The 18013-nt window shown below is 42.2% G+C and overlaps 1 protein-coding gene across 1 annotated transcript in view; it reads left to right on the top strand.

The window, feature by feature from the left end:
* adgrb2 (adhesion G protein-coupled receptor B2) overlaps nt 1-18013 on the top strand; it is a gene marked incomplete at both ends in the record, with an annotated part of 128638 nt that overhangs the window by 87347 nt on the left and 23278 nt on the right. Inside the window, 10 exons of the mRNA XM_083899742.1 lie at nt 2564-2667; nt 2950-3052; nt 3315-3465; nt 5601-5670; nt 7125-7191; nt 10004-10089; nt 11791-11889; nt 13607-13706; nt 14505-14576; nt 16617-16709. Of these exons, the coding sequence (XP_083755868.1) occupies nt 2564-2667; nt 2950-3052; nt 3315-3465; nt 5601-5670; nt 7125-7191; nt 10004-10089; nt 11791-11889; nt 13607-13706; nt 14505-14576; nt 16617-16709 (945 nt within the window). The remainder of the gene's footprint in view (nt 1-2563; nt 2668-2949; nt 3053-3314; nt 3466-5600; nt 5671-7124; nt 7192-10003; nt 10090-11790; nt 11890-13606; nt 13707-14504; nt 14577-16616; nt 16710-18013) is intronic.

Genomic DNA, 18013 nt, shown 5'->3' on the forward strand with positions numbered 1-18013 from the left:
AAAAGCAGGCCAGCTCTCAAGCATGGCGGGGAGTATGCGCTCGACCGTGCTCCTTCATTTGTCTGAACCTCATCCTTTCAAAGGCACCTCGAGAGAGAGGCAAAGTGTACGTCCGTTGAACACCATGACTTAGATCAGTTAATTATGCGCTGCGGTCTTGTGCTTTTTTACCCTTGTGCGTGTGAAATCATGCAGTGGTAGCAAATAGGTGAACAGTGGGGTGTAAATGAGCATTTTTGTTTGGCCTGTATCACACTGGCTGAGGCATTATTTTAGCTTGGCAGTGGCTGGTTTTCGCAATGAAGTCCTTAATGTGTTATTGTAAAATGAAATTCAGGTAACAAAACTCTGTAATGATGGAAAAGGTTTCTCTGCTTTCAGCACAGGTTTACTTAGATGTTCGAGCAGCTACGAAGTATAAGTAATGAACACTGGAAAATCTGGATGTGGCACACCCATACACATGCCTGTACCTACTTTAATTAAAGGCTATTTTGAGTCAGCTCAAAAGGGCACCTTCCCGAGTACCTGCTTGGATGTTAATAGTGTGAGAATATTTTTTACCGGTCTGCATTTCGTGAAGAATGGTTACGGCTTGCGGAAAAAACCTCGTACGGTTTATTCTTCTCCACGCGAGCCGTCAAAGAAACAGCCCAGAGGCGACCCTCGCTGTCGATGCAGAGAATGCACTTGACAGAGTGGAGTAGGGATTTTTAACATTTGCTTTAGGGTCAGGATTTATCAACTGTTAATATGTTATCGAAATAGAGCATTCGTCCTTAACAAGGGACAAACGTGTCTCCTAGATGATAAAGATATCGGTTTCTTTCTCTCCTTTTATTTTGAAATCGTTGAGAACCACTAGATTTGTGATATGCAATTATCTGTATTACTTTTTCTTTCTTTGCTTATTTTTTTTTTTACCATAGACGGGCCAGAAAATGTAAGTGATGTTGCCAATTTTTCCAGAACGCTTAGACCTTTCAATACCTGGCAGTTATATACAATTTACAGCATGTTAAGAGAGTGTATTAACAGTTTCAAATCAAGGAAAACCAAGTGCAGAATTTGAAACGCTGTAGTTGAGCGTGAATAAGACATTTTGCATTTTAATTTTGAAATTTTACCACAAAGGGCGCTTACTATATGCTCGGTGTTAAAGGGTTAAAAAGTGGGCATCGTCTTCTGGCTGCAAAGCGCTTTTTGAAGACTTAAGATTTGCAATTAGGCTGGACCCATGACCGTTTTTGATCCGCAGGTTCCTACTGAATAATACCAGCTGTCAATCCCACCGTTGTCCACTTGAAGGCGCTTGTTTTTTTTCTGCTATTTGTCTCGAAATGGGAACATAAAGGTCAATAGTGCCATTGTGTGTTTTTGAAGAAGACCTAAAAGGAGCAGTTAAGGTTATTAACTCTTTGAGAAAACGGTGTGATACTTTTCGTGTAATGACACGTCCAAAGAAAAGCCCAAACAAAAAGATCGGTGTACTACGTTTCGCAAACGACACCTTTCACAATAGAGTAATTATATTTTATCCGGCTCCATCAAACAGACTCTTGCAATTCTAATTAAAAAAAAGGTAATTGCACGTAATTAACAGGCTATCATTAAACGGGGGCTAGCAAAGGGGATTGCAACTGAGGGACTGTAACAGTTAATAGATAACGTAAGTGCAAAGCTGGAGAAGTGCCAACAATTAATTTAATCCAGCGCTGGCAACATCAAAGTAGCCAGATTTATTCCAAATGTAGCTATCGCTTTCCCTCGCTCATCAAATCTGTCTATAACTAACAGATAAGCCTGTGCACAGCACTGGATATTATGGTAAAACCCTGACATTTCCAGGCAGCAATTCACTGCTGTTGGACCGGACAAACGCGGATGACTAACGCACAGTGTTGTTTGCCTTTCACTGTGATTTTTGCTAATTATAATGTTTTTGTGCAGGAATTTTACCCTGGTCGAAAGAAGAATATTGGCAATTTGCTGCATGGCGGTGTTTTCGATCGTCGTCTGATTATGATATTTATTCATTTTTTTAGTATTCATGATTTCATGAATGATGCATTATGTAATAAATCTAAAGCAACTGGCCATAAAATCCTCCTAAAATGTCACAAATACTCAAGAAATCATGTTCATATAACAAACTGAACTCACCAACAACAACAGTACAGCCAAAATATTTGCATTAAAAAATACTGCAAATCATGTTTATGTTTTGAAATCATGTTTTAGCATGTGGCGCCACCTACCGCCGTCTACCAATCATTGCAGTCAGTAGAGTCTCAGCTGCCGAGCAACCACGGGTTGCCAGTTACGTCAGAAAACGAAACCTAAAAAGACCTCTGTATTTTGAATTTGAATGTAGTAACCGTTTTTGGACACGCGCCGGCACGGTGTATTTTGTAGGCACTGAGCTGCCTTGATGGAGGTCTGCACTCTCTGAGTGCTTTTCTAGTTTTTGCTGCGATAATTTCTTTTAAAAAAAAATGCTTTGTGGGATAAAATGTCTTGCAGTAAATATTAACTATCCGTCTCTTCTTGTCACTCTCTCCAGGACATGGGTCCTTCGAGTATACCCTCTGTACCCCTCATGGTGGGCTGTGGAGTTTCCTGCACCGCTCTGCTCATCCTGCTGCTAATCTACGCTGCCTTTTGGAGGTATGAACGCAAACACACGCCACATGTCATACATGTGTCCTCATATGTGTCGAAACTGCACCGAGGCCTGAGGAGCAAAATGGTTGAATCACAGCGGGGGGGGGGGAGGGTGGTAATTAGATTTTTTGGTAACACATGTGGCAGATGGCAAAATAAGCTAATAACTCTGCCATGTCCAAAAGAGTTGTTGTTCAGTCCATCACTGTGTCATTAATACTTAAATCACACGTCTGTCCCCTCTGGCTCTGTTTCTCTCTCCCTCTCTCTGCCTCTGCTGTGTAGGTACATCCGTTCGGAGAGGTCCATCATCTTGGTGAATTTCTGCCTCTCCATCCTGGCCTCCAATTTGTTGATTTTGGTGGGACAATCTCAAACACTCAGCAAGGTGAGGTCGCTGACGGCACCGAAATGTGCCGAAAATTGCGCTGTCAAAAAAATCTCAAAAGCGCATTATCACAGTGAACCTACTCACACGATTCCAGTAACACTGCTTGAGACTAAGTATAAGCAGACATTTATCTCTGGGAAGGGACTGTGTGGCGGTGACAATCGATCACTATATTATTTTTTTTTGTGAAAGGTCTCCAACTTTTTTTTTTTTTTTTTTTTTAAATCTTACTTTGGCGTTGTTTATCTTTTCTCTCCAGGGCCTTTGTACTGTGACTGCTGCCTTCCTGCATTTCTTCTTCTTGGCGTCGTTCTGTTGGGTGCTGACAGAAGCGTGGCAGTCCTATTTGGCCGTCATTGGCAAACTGAGATCACGGCTCATTCGCAAACGTTTTCTGTGCCTCGGCTGGGGTGAGCACATCCACGAACGCTTGCATCACGCTACCACCAGAAAGGGCTGCAGTGTCAATTTTGGCAACTACTTTTCCCTTTCGATTTTTTTAGTTCCACTGCTAGAAACAGAAAGCAGCCTGTCCTGGGCCTTTACACCTCTGCCATGCTCTCATATTATAAATGATTTAAAATAATTTCCTCCATTTCTGCCACTACTGATATTTCCAACAGAATTAATTCCTTCAGAATTCAATAAAACTGACCTTGGTTCAAAGAATTCTCACAGATTTACGTCACCGAGACAGACGGAATCTAGTGTAATGACTTCATTTTTTTTAATTTAAGACATTTTAATCCAGTATTAGTGAGATTTCAGCATAACAGTTGTCATGCACCATTCTGTAGCTGCAGCTCATACAGGTTTGCAGAGAGAACAGAGTGTTATTCTTAATGCCAGCGTGTGACATACTGTATATAGCTCTCATGTCACCCTGCCCTGCAGTAATTCTAACATTTTTTTTTTTTTTTTACTCCACTGATGCACTTTTCATTCCAGCTCTGCACTTAACACCACTGCACTTACGTGGTCTCTAAAGCAGAAACTACATTCATGTACCGTTCTTGAGACAAATGTTCAGATTTAGCTTGAGACGAGATGAAAATCACGTAATTCCATTAAGCCAAATTATTCTGTCCACTTTGTTCTGTTTTACCCCGACATCCACAATAATATTCACTGAGCAGAACGAGAGCAAAAAAAAAAAAGGCGGGGGGCGCAGGGACGTTTTACTTAAAACATGTTATGATGTGTTGAGTTTTTCCTTTTTGCTGTAGGTTTTCTTTGATTATTAAAGAAAGCATTTCACTCACTGCGCTGTTCATTCAGAGTGCAGACACTCTGTAGCAGTCAGCCGCTGTGTCACTTCATTGAGCTGCCATTTCATTGTTCCACAACAAGCACCATCTTAGGGGACAATCAAATTGCGTGATACAAATCTACACAAGGCCTGGCAAGATGCTTTTGAGATAGCTCGAGAAATTACAACTGCTAACGCACACACACAAACACTGTCTGTTCATTTCACTTGATATTGATCCCACCAGTCTAATCTGCCAAGTCACTGATGCCCTGATACAGAGCAGGGGTGAATGTATAGATGTTGAACAGTCACAGATAGAGAGATACTAACTGTGTGTGTGTGTGCAGTTTCAGCTATAGAACTAACCTGCAGACTTACAAATGCTCATGAAATGCATGAACAAGGTGGAGGGGATCAAACAGCCTATCCTCCTCTCATCCTTTTCTTTTTTTGCAATTTTCCCCCTCAAATTATGTGATTGAAATCTGTTGCCATGGAAACAGGAGATGGGTGTGTGTGTGTGTGTGACAGTATCTTTGTTGGATTAGAAGTAAAGTGTGCATGCCTGATGTATCGACGCGCGTTTCCTGTTAAAATAAACGCGGAGATTCGCGTTTGTTTCGCGACGGGAAAACTTTGCACTTGCTAGTTAGTGGACTGACTTGGCTCCCCCACCGTCTTATATGTTCATGTTAATGTGACTTTTTCTAATTGCTTTTCATCTGCAACCATAATCACAGCTTTGTTAATTACATAAATGTTTTTCGGAGCCAAGCTCGTTACGGGCCAAACATTCCTTCTTTTCCTTTGGCGCGCCCTCGCTGACACTCAGTCTCACTCACATTTACACTTACACCCACTCCCCCGCGCTCACATACAGATTGCTTGAGTGAGCTAATTAATGCGTGACTTATTGACCACACCAAGCTTTTTTCTCTCTCACACTTTCATAAACTTGTTCTGCCTCGCATGCTCTCGCCCTCTGTGTTTCACGCGCTTCAGACGGTGTCAGTGTGAGCTGAGATGGCAGTCCCTGTCATGAATTTTAATCTGAGCCCATGTTTCATGTCTGCAGTAAGACTTTTGAGAGCACACGCAGAGCGCGCAGGCTTACCTGCGGTGCCTTTGGTCAGTTTCAGTCACCTATGCACATATTACATATTATTGCATGGTTACATAGTCCTATGGAGATGAACACACAACGGAGATGATTATCTCCATGCGTCCCTATATCTAGGGTTCCTTTCATGCTCTGTTTCGCCTCTTTTGATCTTATTCTCTGTTCCTCTGCAGGTCTTCCAGCTCTTGTTGTAGCCGTGTCGGTGGGTTTCACCAGAGCAAGAGGTTATGGCACAGCCAGCTAGTGAGTCATTTTCCCTTTACTGCTTGAGCTAGTGTGTGTGTGTGTGTGTGTGTGTGTGTGTGTGTGTGTGTGTGTGTGTGTGTGTGTGTGTGTGTGTGCGCCTGCCCTCTGTTGAAGGTTTCAGGCTTTGGTTTTGTTTTAGAAATTAGGAGATGGCAAACGACTGTCGCCAAACCAGTTAATCAATAAAGCTCATGCAGTGTGACACGTTATTTGTGTCAGTATAACATTCGGTTTTCTTCATTTTTCAGCGTATTTGGTTTCTTTTCATGTTAAAGCTCCCATATTATGCAAAATCAACTTTTTAATCATTTTAATACTTATATTTGGGACTCTGGAGGTCCTATCAGTTGGCAAAGTGTGAAAAAAGATGACTCACTCATGTTTTTGTGGTCCTCCTCTGTCTAAGTATTGGAGATGAAACACACAATGTTGACTTCCGTGCTTCCGGGCACTAAATTCCTGGAATTGTTGTCACGCGGCGCTCCACTTTCTCCGTAAAGACACGAGGGCAACGGCATCTGAAAAAGTCCCAGAGTCTGTGAAAAGTTCTATTCTTGGCTCCAGAGTGCAGCACATAGTTCTACACAAACTTCCAGCCTTGACTCGTGAACAAATCTCATTAAGACTGGGGTTTTTATTCCTTCTAGAAAAAAAAATCAATATCATTCAGGTGAAAGCAATGTTTACCTTTCTTGTTCTCAAAGCATGCTGGTTAACGGCGCTGTTGACTGCATGAAAACACATTAAAATAAGCTCTCAAAATGTGCCGTCTCTTTCTCTCTGTGTATTTACTCAACGTTTCATTAATAAGACATTGCCGTTTGGGCTGTGTGTGTGTGTGTGTGTGTGTGTGTGTGAGTTCTCCTCCCTTTGCTTCCTCTTTATTCGTCCGCAATTATGACAACAGTCAAAGCCCTCACTTCGCTCTCATGACAATTACTGGAGGACACATTTGGACTTGTTAAGTCTCAATGGCTTCTCGTACCATGTACAGTTTGAGAAAATGTTTCAGGTAGTGTGCATAATGACTTTGCTCAGCACTTAGGGCAATATTTACGGAAATAGGCTCTTACCTGCCAATAGAAATTACTTCTTTATTGCCCACAAAGGCTATTCGAGTAAATGTGTTTTTTTTTATTATTATAATTGTTTTGTTTGTTTCATACTTATCGTGGTTGAGAACGTAGAACCTTAAGTCATAAAAAAAAAGCGTAAGATTCCTTTATTTGAATGTATGTACTCCCATAGTTGTTTTTATGGGTAAATGTGTTAAATCTGATTATGCATAGGACTATCATACACTACAACTTTCTTTCTATGGAAAGTTTTTTTACTACATTTAATAAACATACACTGAGTTAGACCAGAGTCAGTGGAGTGATATTGTCCATACCAAGGATTTTTACAGTCTCTGTGCATAAAACGTTCTATTCTCTGTTCTCTTCCTGCAGCTGCTGGTTATCCTTAGAGGGCGGTCTGCTTTATGCCTTCGTTGGGCCTGCTGCAGTCATTGTGTTGGTGAGTCTGCGCATCATAACTCTACAGTGGCACCAGTCTCTCTGCCTTTGCAATGTCGCATCATATAACCCTGTGATATACTCTATGCTAAGTGACCCTCCGAGCTTGTTGACCTCAGACAACATTCACAGCCCTTTTATTTTTACTTCCACACGCGCATGTGAGCGTACACACCCCAGGTATCCACGACAGAACGATAAGCAGAGTCTTTTGATCCCAGAGTCGAAAAAAATGTCAGTCCAAAAAAAGGCAAATAAAATCCTGCAGACATATAGACTTCCCAGCAAAGCAACACATGTTCTAGCCCAGCAGCAAAAGCTGTCACTCACTACAGTCCATAAAACCAAACAGTTTTTTTTTAATGGAAAAAACTGCTTTTAGACACAAATGTGTGTTTGAGAGTGTGCGTCTCAATTATGATTGCCCTTGTTTTTGTTAATTGCTGTAAAATAGACATTGTGCAGCGACGGTTACACATTGGCAAGCAAAAACTGCAGAATCGCTCTTGGTAGAGAAGTAAAGATTGATATGATGACGATGTAATAACTACAAATAGAACCAATTTTTAAAAAGCTTAAGGTATTGTAAATCATCAGTATGGTAATAAAGACCAATCGTGAGACAGACCATCTCATCCTATAAATGAGAGATGGACCAGTGGCATTTCATAGAAGTGAGGTAGACCATGTGACAGAAGTGCAACATGTCTTCTGGGTTGAAAGCAAGATCATTGTTGTAAACCAGGCAGAAAAGGGGACATGAGAGCGGTTGCCTCAGCTTTTCCCCAGATCTAAAATGTCTATCATATTTGTGTGCTTCACATGTTGAACTTGATTGTTATTGAACTCGGTGTGGTGGGAGTTGGATGTACCCAACTCCTGTAAGACTTCCAAAACAGAAGGAGTAAATAATTTGCTCATCATTACATTGATTGACCAGATGATAAATCAGTGTAAATTAGCTAATTTGTTAGGGTTAGTGTAGGGTTAGGGTTAGGGTTAGGGTTAGGGTTGGGGTTAGGGTTAGGACACTGCATTACAAATCCCAGAGTTTGGTCAACAGGACATATAAGTTTGATTTAAATATTGTCTAAACCATTGTTAGTTTTTCCCATCACAAGTTTAATGTTGCTTGCCTTGCTTGGACCAACAGTGTGTATGGTACATTTTAGGACGGGCGATCTTAAAATTGTAATGAAATTAAGGTTGGGGGTGTGTAATCTTCATGTGAGAGAGATGAAAAGTTTTAGCTATCAAACCAAAGGACAGTTTTGTAAGTTTTCTCTCTCTCTCTCTTTTTTTTATTATCGCTGTCTGGTGTTTATTGGTACGTTTCCAGCTCCCATCATTTCTGCCTCCGCAATGTCAATGTGTACTCCACACCCCAGCTGTTATGTGTTGGTCCCTAGCCCCCCGGTGTTGTTGCTGGGGCCCCACTCTAACAAACAGCTGTAATGAGAGTAGGGCGTCGGGCAGAGAAACACAGACCTTCCCACAGGACTCTCCTCTAATTAATGAACCTGGCCTTGGGCAAATACCAGAGCAAGATGACGCTTACTCACATCGCTGTGGCCAGACATGACTGGCATAGCAATGGCGCTATCTGGCACATCGTAGGTATCTGTCAGCGACGGCACATGAGAGGGAACGAGATCAGAGATACGGTTTCTAGCAAATTGTGGAAGCTGCCAGATGTACCATATCATCAGATACAGCGGAGAAATAGGCCTCAAGTTTAATATGCCTTCTCCAAAATACTTCAGAATCTGAAATTTCAAATGATCACATGAAAGACGGAGTTAAAACTGCTCAAATACTCCTTTAGCTAATGTGTGTAAGCAGCCACTCTGATACAGACCTTGATTTTATGTACTAGAGAACACAGAGAGATGTGTGATCGCACAAGTGGGACTGACCGTGAGATTATAAATAACATGTTGCCAGCATAGAACATTATCCCAGATGGGTTGGATTTAAGAGCGGAAGAGGTCTACATGTTACAAGCCTTGGCTCGTATCTGTCTGCATGTATCTGTGTCTAATACGATCTCTGTATCACTAGGTCACTACAGCCAGATGTTTGGGAAGCTTAGCTACAGTACGGGCTTCTCATTAGTAAGAGGAGCCAGGATTAAAAGCACTGTTTGTTTTTATTTTTTTTTAAACTACCGTACAAAGGTGGTTGCTACAAGTGAAACAAGTCTTAGTGATGATGCTGACAAATTGTTATGGCTCAAGTGCAACACTTATTTAAACTTTGCCAACTAGTACAAACTCATTTCCAAGACTGTTGTAGAGCTATGGGTTAGGGTTATGTGGGAACACAGATTGATGAGTTTTTCTCTCATGAGTTATTTAATCTTAAGAGTACTCTGAATGTTCTAGTTTTCTTTATTTATATATATATATATATATATATATATATGCATACATGATCAACCATGACACAGTTAGTTCTGGCTTTTGTCAATACTTAAATTTGTTCCACTTGAAGATCATGGTGTCATGCGCATTTCAAGACCTTTTCGCCTGTTGTTTCTTCATTTAATCAAACATCATGTATTTTAAAAAAAAAACTGTAATAACGAGGGAATGTGTGCACTAAAGCTTCACTGAGAAAAGCAAACACAAGTCAGCCTGGTAAAAGCACTGACACTTTCAGTGTCGTTTTCTGAGACAATTAACAAGTCCATCTTCATGCACGTTGAGAAAGAATTATTTAAAATAACTGCTGATGCCGTTCATTGAATCCCTGATGGCGCCCGCATCCATTTACTGCAAGTGTGATCAAACTTCTTTTCTGGTCTCTCTCAGGTGAATATGCTCATCGGAATCGTCGTGTTTAATAAGCTCATGTCTCGAGACGGCATCTCAGACAAATCTAAAAAGCAGCGAGCTGGGTAAGTTAACTTTCAGAATCCTCTGCACCTCACACACACACACACACACAGAATACACACTTCTTATCTTACTCATCCTCAGGTTTTTGTGGAACTGCAATTTAGTTGAATCAGATCGGATTTTCACCGTGTCAGGCACAAACACAGGGAGGCAACGATCTCATGACTACTAACTCAAGCTGCTTTTCAGGGGCCTCTGAGCACACGACCCCTCCATGTACACCTGTGTCTCCAGTAAAGAAAAACAAATGGAAAAAGTGCACGGACCGATTTAGCAGCAATAAGAAAAGACACCTGTACTTTTTCTCTCTCTGCGGTCTGTCATTGTCGTCTCCACAGCTCCCATCCGTTTTCCCCCCAGTTTTATGTGACATACATAAATGTGGATATGTAGATCAGTGACAGATGGAACCCTTATTACATACAGCAAACGCTGAAATTATGTAAATGAAACATGCACATTGCACTCTTAAAGCGTCCACCTACAGTAGCAAAACAGTTGGCGGTTATGTTTACTAATTCAAAGAGAGATCTCCTCAACCCTCTCAGACAAATCCATGTGTTCATTTCCATTCCTATTGATCCCATTGTTCCCCCCCCTTCACTCTCCTTCACACCTTCTCTTTCTCACATTAAATCCCACCCCATGCCTGTCTCTTCGGGCACAAATTGATATTTTTTTGTGTAGCTGCAGGAGTTAAAGCACAGGCTGACTCGCTGTGGGCTTGACTTGTTACATCGCGATGCGGCGGAGATGAAACCTGCTAATGTGTGCAAGCGCACTTTTCCCTGCACACACACACACACACACACACACACAAACAAGTGTGCAGGAAAAGACCTCCGTGTTTCTTGGAAGTGTATATACGCATACTGGGAAGCGCTGTTGCTCACAGGACAGGCTGTCATTAGTGTGTAATGTATTTCCTTATGGAGCCATGGGGATGTGGTTGGTACTAAGGCAATGAGCTGTGATAACACACTAATGTAGCATAGCCTGTGCATGGCCCCATAATTCCACTCACAATATAGGCCTGCAGTATATGCACACACACACACACACACACACACACACACACACACACAGACACAGACACTCAATGTTTATGTCCTGAGTAGTCAATAGTGAGTAAACAACCAACGCTTCATTGTGCAGTCACATGTGTAGATAAGCAACTCTCACACACACACACACACACACACACACACACACACCTGCATACCGTGGCGGTGCAATAAGATGCTGGCTGTATTTCCTGTCTGTGTCGCTGTAAATCTTTTAATCCACATGACTCTGCCCGTTATAACATTGAAATGTCCGTCTTTCCATGTTCTTTTCGACTTGCTCTGAATCAGCCTTTGTGCTCTGACTGTTTTTCATTGCTGCTACCTTTTTATGACCTGGTTTTAATTTGCCTGTCTTTCTTTTTCTCCCCCCCCCCACCCCTTCTCCCCCTCCTTTTTTTTCTTTTTCCCACTCCCTCTCTTTGTTGTCCACATTTTCCACTTTATTTATTTGTTTTCCCACTCTCGGTTCTTCTGTAACTTCCTTACAACTTCCTGACACCTTCACATCCACCTGTCGTCATGACTGGAACTTGTGTTTCCACTTCCTCCCTCTCTTCCCCACATGGTTTTGTATATGTATTTGTGTGTGTGTGTGTGGTTGTGTGTCTGTGTGTGTGCTCACATATCCAAAAGTATCCCAGCGGATGCGCGTAGTCGACTGCTCCTGAAATGCTCCAAGTGTGGCGTGATCTCGAGCACCGCTATGTCCAGCTCGACTGCCAGCAGCGCCATGTTAGTCCATCTTCATTTTTCTATCTCCCTTTCTCCTCCTCTGTCCATCGCTGACTCTCCGTCGTTCTCTTCCCATCTTCCGCCATCTCTGTCCTTCTCTATATCTCTGTGTAATATTCTCCATTATCCTCTCTCTCCATCTGTTGCCATCTTCTCTCTCCCACTTCATCTGTTTAATCTCTGGCTGTCTGTAATGGTGCAGCATGACATTCAGAAGAAAGCAAAAAAATGTCTTGCACTTGAAGCTGCCACTATTTAATGAGAGCGAGTTAGATCCAAAGCGGATATTCCTCAGGTCGTACAGAGCAAATCTGACCCAAGTCAAACTGTATTTGCAAATCGTCTTTACAGTTTGTTTTACCGTGTTTGTATAGTGTCGTAGTGAAGAGGCTTAACGTAGCAGGGCAGCACAATTTCAGGAGAGTTTTTCTGTTTTGTGTGATACACACACACACATACACAGTTATGCTGTATCTAAATGTAAATATAATGGCGTAATATAACAAGCAAAGGTGTTTAAAACATATAAAACACCTCTAAATGCCAGTTAAAAGCCTGCATTCTGTAGAAAGCATTCCACTAATTAGCAAACATATTTAGTGGCCATATAAATTCTGTGGGTTTTGGGTCTGCCACAAAAAAAACTTGCTCCACTTGAACATGTAGTGCCGTATGTGGACTGTTTGCAGGGTATTAAGTCGGAAAATTAAAGGCAATCCCACAGTTTTTAGCACTGCAGGCATCTCTTGCGTGCCTCTGTGTAACTGTGCCCTTGTGCAAATCTTTCATTATGGTCTATTGTTTATTTTTGGACTAGCAGACAAACACAGTAACAAGCTCGTATCTGTTATCCGTGATGTCGTCTCTTCTGAAACACGGGGGGCCGTTATTCGTGCTTTGTATAAACACCGGTAATCTCGGGATCTGCCTGGCAATTACGAAGTAGGTATTATATAATATTCTTAGAGTATACTCGTTTAAAAAAAGCTAATGAACTGTTTGTCTGTCTTATTCCGGAGTGATCTGACCTTTGTTTAAAAAAGAATATTATAATAATATAATAATTATATACAACAACAGGAGGAAACTTTGTCGAAGCTTTGGCACTATGTTTTTCTCTATTATCACTTTTTCATCGCGCTTGGCCGTGCACCTCGGCAGCGAGGAACACATTTCCCAGCGTAGCCACACAGATCTGTCCCTCTACCACGCTGCCGGTTATAGGACCTATGAATATGTGCTCAAACAGCATGAACATTTTAAATTGGTGTCTGACTCTTTAGTGTCACTGACACAGATGCACACACACACACACACACACACACACACATGCTCCTCAGAAGCCCCCCATGTCAGTACTTGTCAATGGTCTGTCATCTCTCAGTTCGCCAGCATGACACTTACTGTGCATCAACCATGTAATTGTGAGCAATTGTCAGTCTCGTAATGATCTACATGATTACACATCACCCTCCACTTCTCCGTGAGAATATTAAGTCTGAAACCTGAGTGTGACAATCAGCCAACTGCCAACCAGTGACTAGTGTGTGTGTGTGTGTGTGTGTGTGTGTGTGTGTGTGTGTGTGTGTGTGAGTGTGTCTGAGAGAGAGATTTACCATAGCCAGCCTGGTTTAAGACTGAACCCCTTGTCCCTTCTTTCCTCTCCTCTCCTCTCCCCCATCCTTCTCGCTGTCTCCTTCTTTGTTTCCTCTGACAGGGCCTCTCTTTGGAGCTCTTGTGTGGTTCTCCCTCTGTTAGCGTTAACCTGGATGTCAGCAGTGCTGGCCATAACAGACCGGCGCTCCACGCTCTTCCAGGTGAGACGCCTCACACGTGCACCTGTGATCCGTCATGAAAAAGCTGCATTAACATGAGTCGTACAGACGGAAGCCTAGTTAAAGGTGCATTATGTAATAAATCTAAAGCAACTGGCCATAAAATCCTCCTAATATGTCACACAGACTCAGGAATAATGTTCATATAACATACTGAACTCACCAACAACAACAGTACAGCCAAAATATTGACATAAAAAAAAAATATTTTGCAGACTGCAAATCATGTTTATGTTTTGAAATCATGTTTTGGCATGTGGCGCCACCTACCGCCGTCTACCAATCATTGCAGTCAGTAGAGTCTCAGCTGCCGAGCAACCACGGGTTGCCAGTTACGTCAGAAAACGAAACCTAAAAGACCTCGGAATTTTGAATTTGAATGTAGTAACCGTTTTTGGCCACATTTTTACATATGGCACCTTTAAGGTACACCATGGTTTCCGGAGAGGTGACACGCTCATAAATGATGCACAATGAAGCATCACTGTGTGTATATTCATTCGTTTTGTGAGACTAAGAATTCTGTATAAAAAATGTATATGCGGTTTACTTGTTTGGCATTTTTTTTGTCTATTTTAATATTCAGTAAAATATCTGCATTGCGTCATTAGCTTTCGCCTTGACATGATGTATGATGTGTGTATGGGCGCATGTAGGTAAGATAAGAGGAAAGCATAAATCATGATGAGGGTGTGCCGTTGTTTTGGAAAAAAAATGTTGTGAAGCGTTCTAATATTGAAACGTCGTAAAAAAAAAAGATGTCCCTTCTTGTCTCTTCAGGTCCTTTTTGCCGTCTTCGACTCCGTCCAAGGTTGTGTCATCATCACCGTCCACTGTGCCATGCGCCGAGAGGTGAGGTCCACCTTCTGCCCTGAGCTGAATTCATACATGTGTAATTCTGCCTTGTCACATGAAGAGCACTCACTCACTCACTCGTCACACTGACAGGTGGCATTCGTGTTCGTAAATGTCACAGATCAGTTTTCACAAGCGGATCAGACGTGAGCGTGAGGATTAGCCTGGAATTCGTGTCCTACGTCGCGGTGCTTTCTTCGTCATAATGCGGTATGATAGTGCGGCATTGTCCGTTTCATCCAAGGCTGCTTTTAAGGAGCTTACAAAGATGCTGGATGGAATAAGACGATAAGTCCCCAACTAATACCCCCCCAAGTGTCTGTTTGCCACAGACTTTGCCGCACCCCCGAGGAGTGCTGAAGTTTGAACTCATTATGCACATACAGCACTGCACACACATATATTAATGTCCCTGAAACACACACACACACACACTAGGTTTTACACCGGCTACATGAATGGATTTACGGCGACATCAGTTTTTTTCCGTAACTGTAAATGTGTCCTCTGTTGCTGAGACATGCACACTTGGCACCGCTGTGCCTGCATCCAAGAGATCATTATGATATTGAATGCGCTGCACTGTGTAAGTGAATTTTTAAAGGCTCGGAATGCTAAGCTGCATTAAATCAATAACACAAAAGCAGCAGGGATCAGGGTACAGTAAATCCAGGAATTATTTATCACAAATGTATGAAAATCCCCCCCCCCCCACCCAGCGAGAGACTTTACTCAGCGTAAATCCCGTGTAGCTGCAGAACAACAGAAAGAGAGGAGTGTCACGTTGGAGAGAGGTGGGAAGGAGGTAGCATTACAGTGCAAAACAAAGGGAAAGAAAGTGTGGTACGACATGAAGTACACTAAACATCCCGGGCAAGCAGAATGTCGAGCTCCTCCGTTGCTCCAACAGCATGTAAGGGTGCAGCGGAGTATGAAAAGGAAACGCGGTGACACAGTCAGCCCGCTGAGATCAGTGAAGGAACAGGTGTGACGTCAGAGTTGTTGTGATTAGGAGGCAGCAGGAGAGAGAAGGGGAAAAACAACGGGGAGATGTGAAAGCAGAGGCACATCGCGAGATCGCGAGTGCGAGGGAGAGACTTAAGTGAAGCGCGAGTGACGGGAAGAGGAATAACATGCAGAGATCTGTGGGAAAAAGATACGTGATTCAAGAGGGAAGTAGGGGATGATCGTAGGGGAGGAGGGAATCAAGAGGAAGGTGGAGAGTCTCCTCACTTTGAAGTCAGAATGAGCTGCGCTGAGCGCTAACACACACACACACACACACACACACATAAACTGGTGGTAAATGAGGAACAAATGGCAATGAATACAAGTGTGGACATAAAGGGAAGAAAATGTGTAAAAAAGGAAACAATGGAATACGATACGCCAGCCCATGCAATATTAATCAGACACGGATGATTCTCCAATCCACTCATTTGTAACACACAAACCACACAGTGGAAGCGAATATGCTGTCATCCGCTCTTCTTGTTACAGGCACTCCTTCCACGCCATGTGATTCTTATGGGATTTGACAGAAGCAACATTGAGAAATGATGTCGCTCCTTAGCAAGTAACCAGGGTATCTGTAATACAGAGCGTGATGGGGGGGGGGGGGAGGGGGAGAGAGAGAATCTCAGTCACCAGTCCTTTTTGACATGGAGGAAGATTAAGAAAAAAACTATATATGAAGCTGAAAAGGCTTGGAGGTTAGAACGTCTATATATGCTGTGCCGTCGGTTTTAATTGGGACCATGTGCCACTGATCTCACAAAGCTCAAATAGGACACTTTGAAACGCTGCTGTGTGTTCTCTACTTTATATCACTTTACTGACTGTTATGTAAGCAAAAGGCTGAAGACTGCACTGTGAAGACAGCAGCAATCCCGCGACTACAATCTTCACACCATTGTCTCTGCTCACTGAAAATCCGTAACTGCATCAATAAAAAAAAAAAATGAAGAATATAAAATCCAGCATTTACCTCCTGTAACCTTGTTCCTTATTTCACTTTCCCCCCATTCCTTTATTCAGGTGCAGGACGCGGTGCGCTGTCGGATGGGGGGATGTAAAGACGACAGCGAAAACTCGCCAGACTCCTGCAAGAATGGACAGGTGCAGATCATGGTGAATAGTATTCCATTTCATCCCACATTGCATTAGTCTCAGACTAACATTGATTTTTCATGGCTATACAACTTGAGTCGAAAGACGCATGGTTGCTTTTTTTTACGTGGGTGCTCCAACTAATCCCCGGCTCTCTTTTCTCCTGTGCTATTTCCATTCATAACACTATATTTCTGCTATTGTTTCTCTAATGTTGTATTTTTCTTTCCAAAACATGTTTTGACTGCATTTGTCATAGAAATGCGGTTTCACTCCACCAGCTGGAGACGGACTTCCTTAAGTGACATCATAAAAAGTTGTCAACACATATTTCTGAAAAAGCGTCCTGCTGACTTAATCAATATATTTTTTTGTGTGTGTTATACTTTTGCTTTACTTTAGTTGTGAAGTCGAAACTGGCCCCCCTGGACTTTATGTATTACCAGAAACAAACACTTCGGCTTTCTAATTTACTTTTTACCTAAAGCCCTTTGTCTTTATTTGAAGAGCGTAGCCGTCCGCTAAGGTTATCGTACGGGTTCCAAATGTGGTTAAGAGTGCGATAAATCATACAGACTTGAACTGCCCCGGCAGTGTCAGCACAGTCACACTGCGACTACAAGAGCACGAGCAACTCTCGCACAGCCGCTTCTTTTATTTCTCCCTCAGACCTGTTTGCCGTAACGATTATGGCTTTCTGAAAGCCCCTCCGAGGTTTTCAAGATTAAACTTTGGAGCCGTCATTCTGCACAGGGACCTCATTATGACACATTCCTGTCTCCGTTTTCATATCCGAGAGGAGCGTTACATTCGATCGGATTCGATTCAATTTTCACTTAAATGTATCATTATCACACGGCGCTCAGCGTTGGCTAGTTGCCATGACAACTATTGTAGTTGGAAAGTAGCTCATAAACCTTGTTTGCTCCAGCTTTTGGTTGAAATGTGAAATTACTTCAATGAAGATTTTTGTTTTCACTGCGAGACGAATACATTAATTGTGATAGTTAACAATGGGTTACAAAAAAAAACCATTTTGCACAGCTGAATCCAAAAATGACATCCAATTTTCTCAATCAGGTCAGGTTGTTATGCTAATTTGATTTTCAAAAATCCTATCTTCTGACTAAATTGATTACATTTAGCCCAAGCTTTATCCTGGTCACCAAGTGTAATACCAAAATAAGCATGGTAAGCACGCTTTTTGAAACATGTGACTAGATTCCTGTTAGGAACAATGGTGTATTAACCACGGATGTAGCAGAACACGTCAGGCTTGTTTTTGCAAGATCTACTCGTCAAAGCCATTTAATTTCACATGTAAT

The sequence above is a fragment of the Microchirus variegatus genome (assembly GCF_963457635.1).
Source record: "Microchirus variegatus genome assembly, chromosome: 13".
NCBI lineage: Eukaryota > Metazoa > Chordata > Actinopteri > Pleuronectiformes > Soleidae > Microchirus > Microchirus variegatus.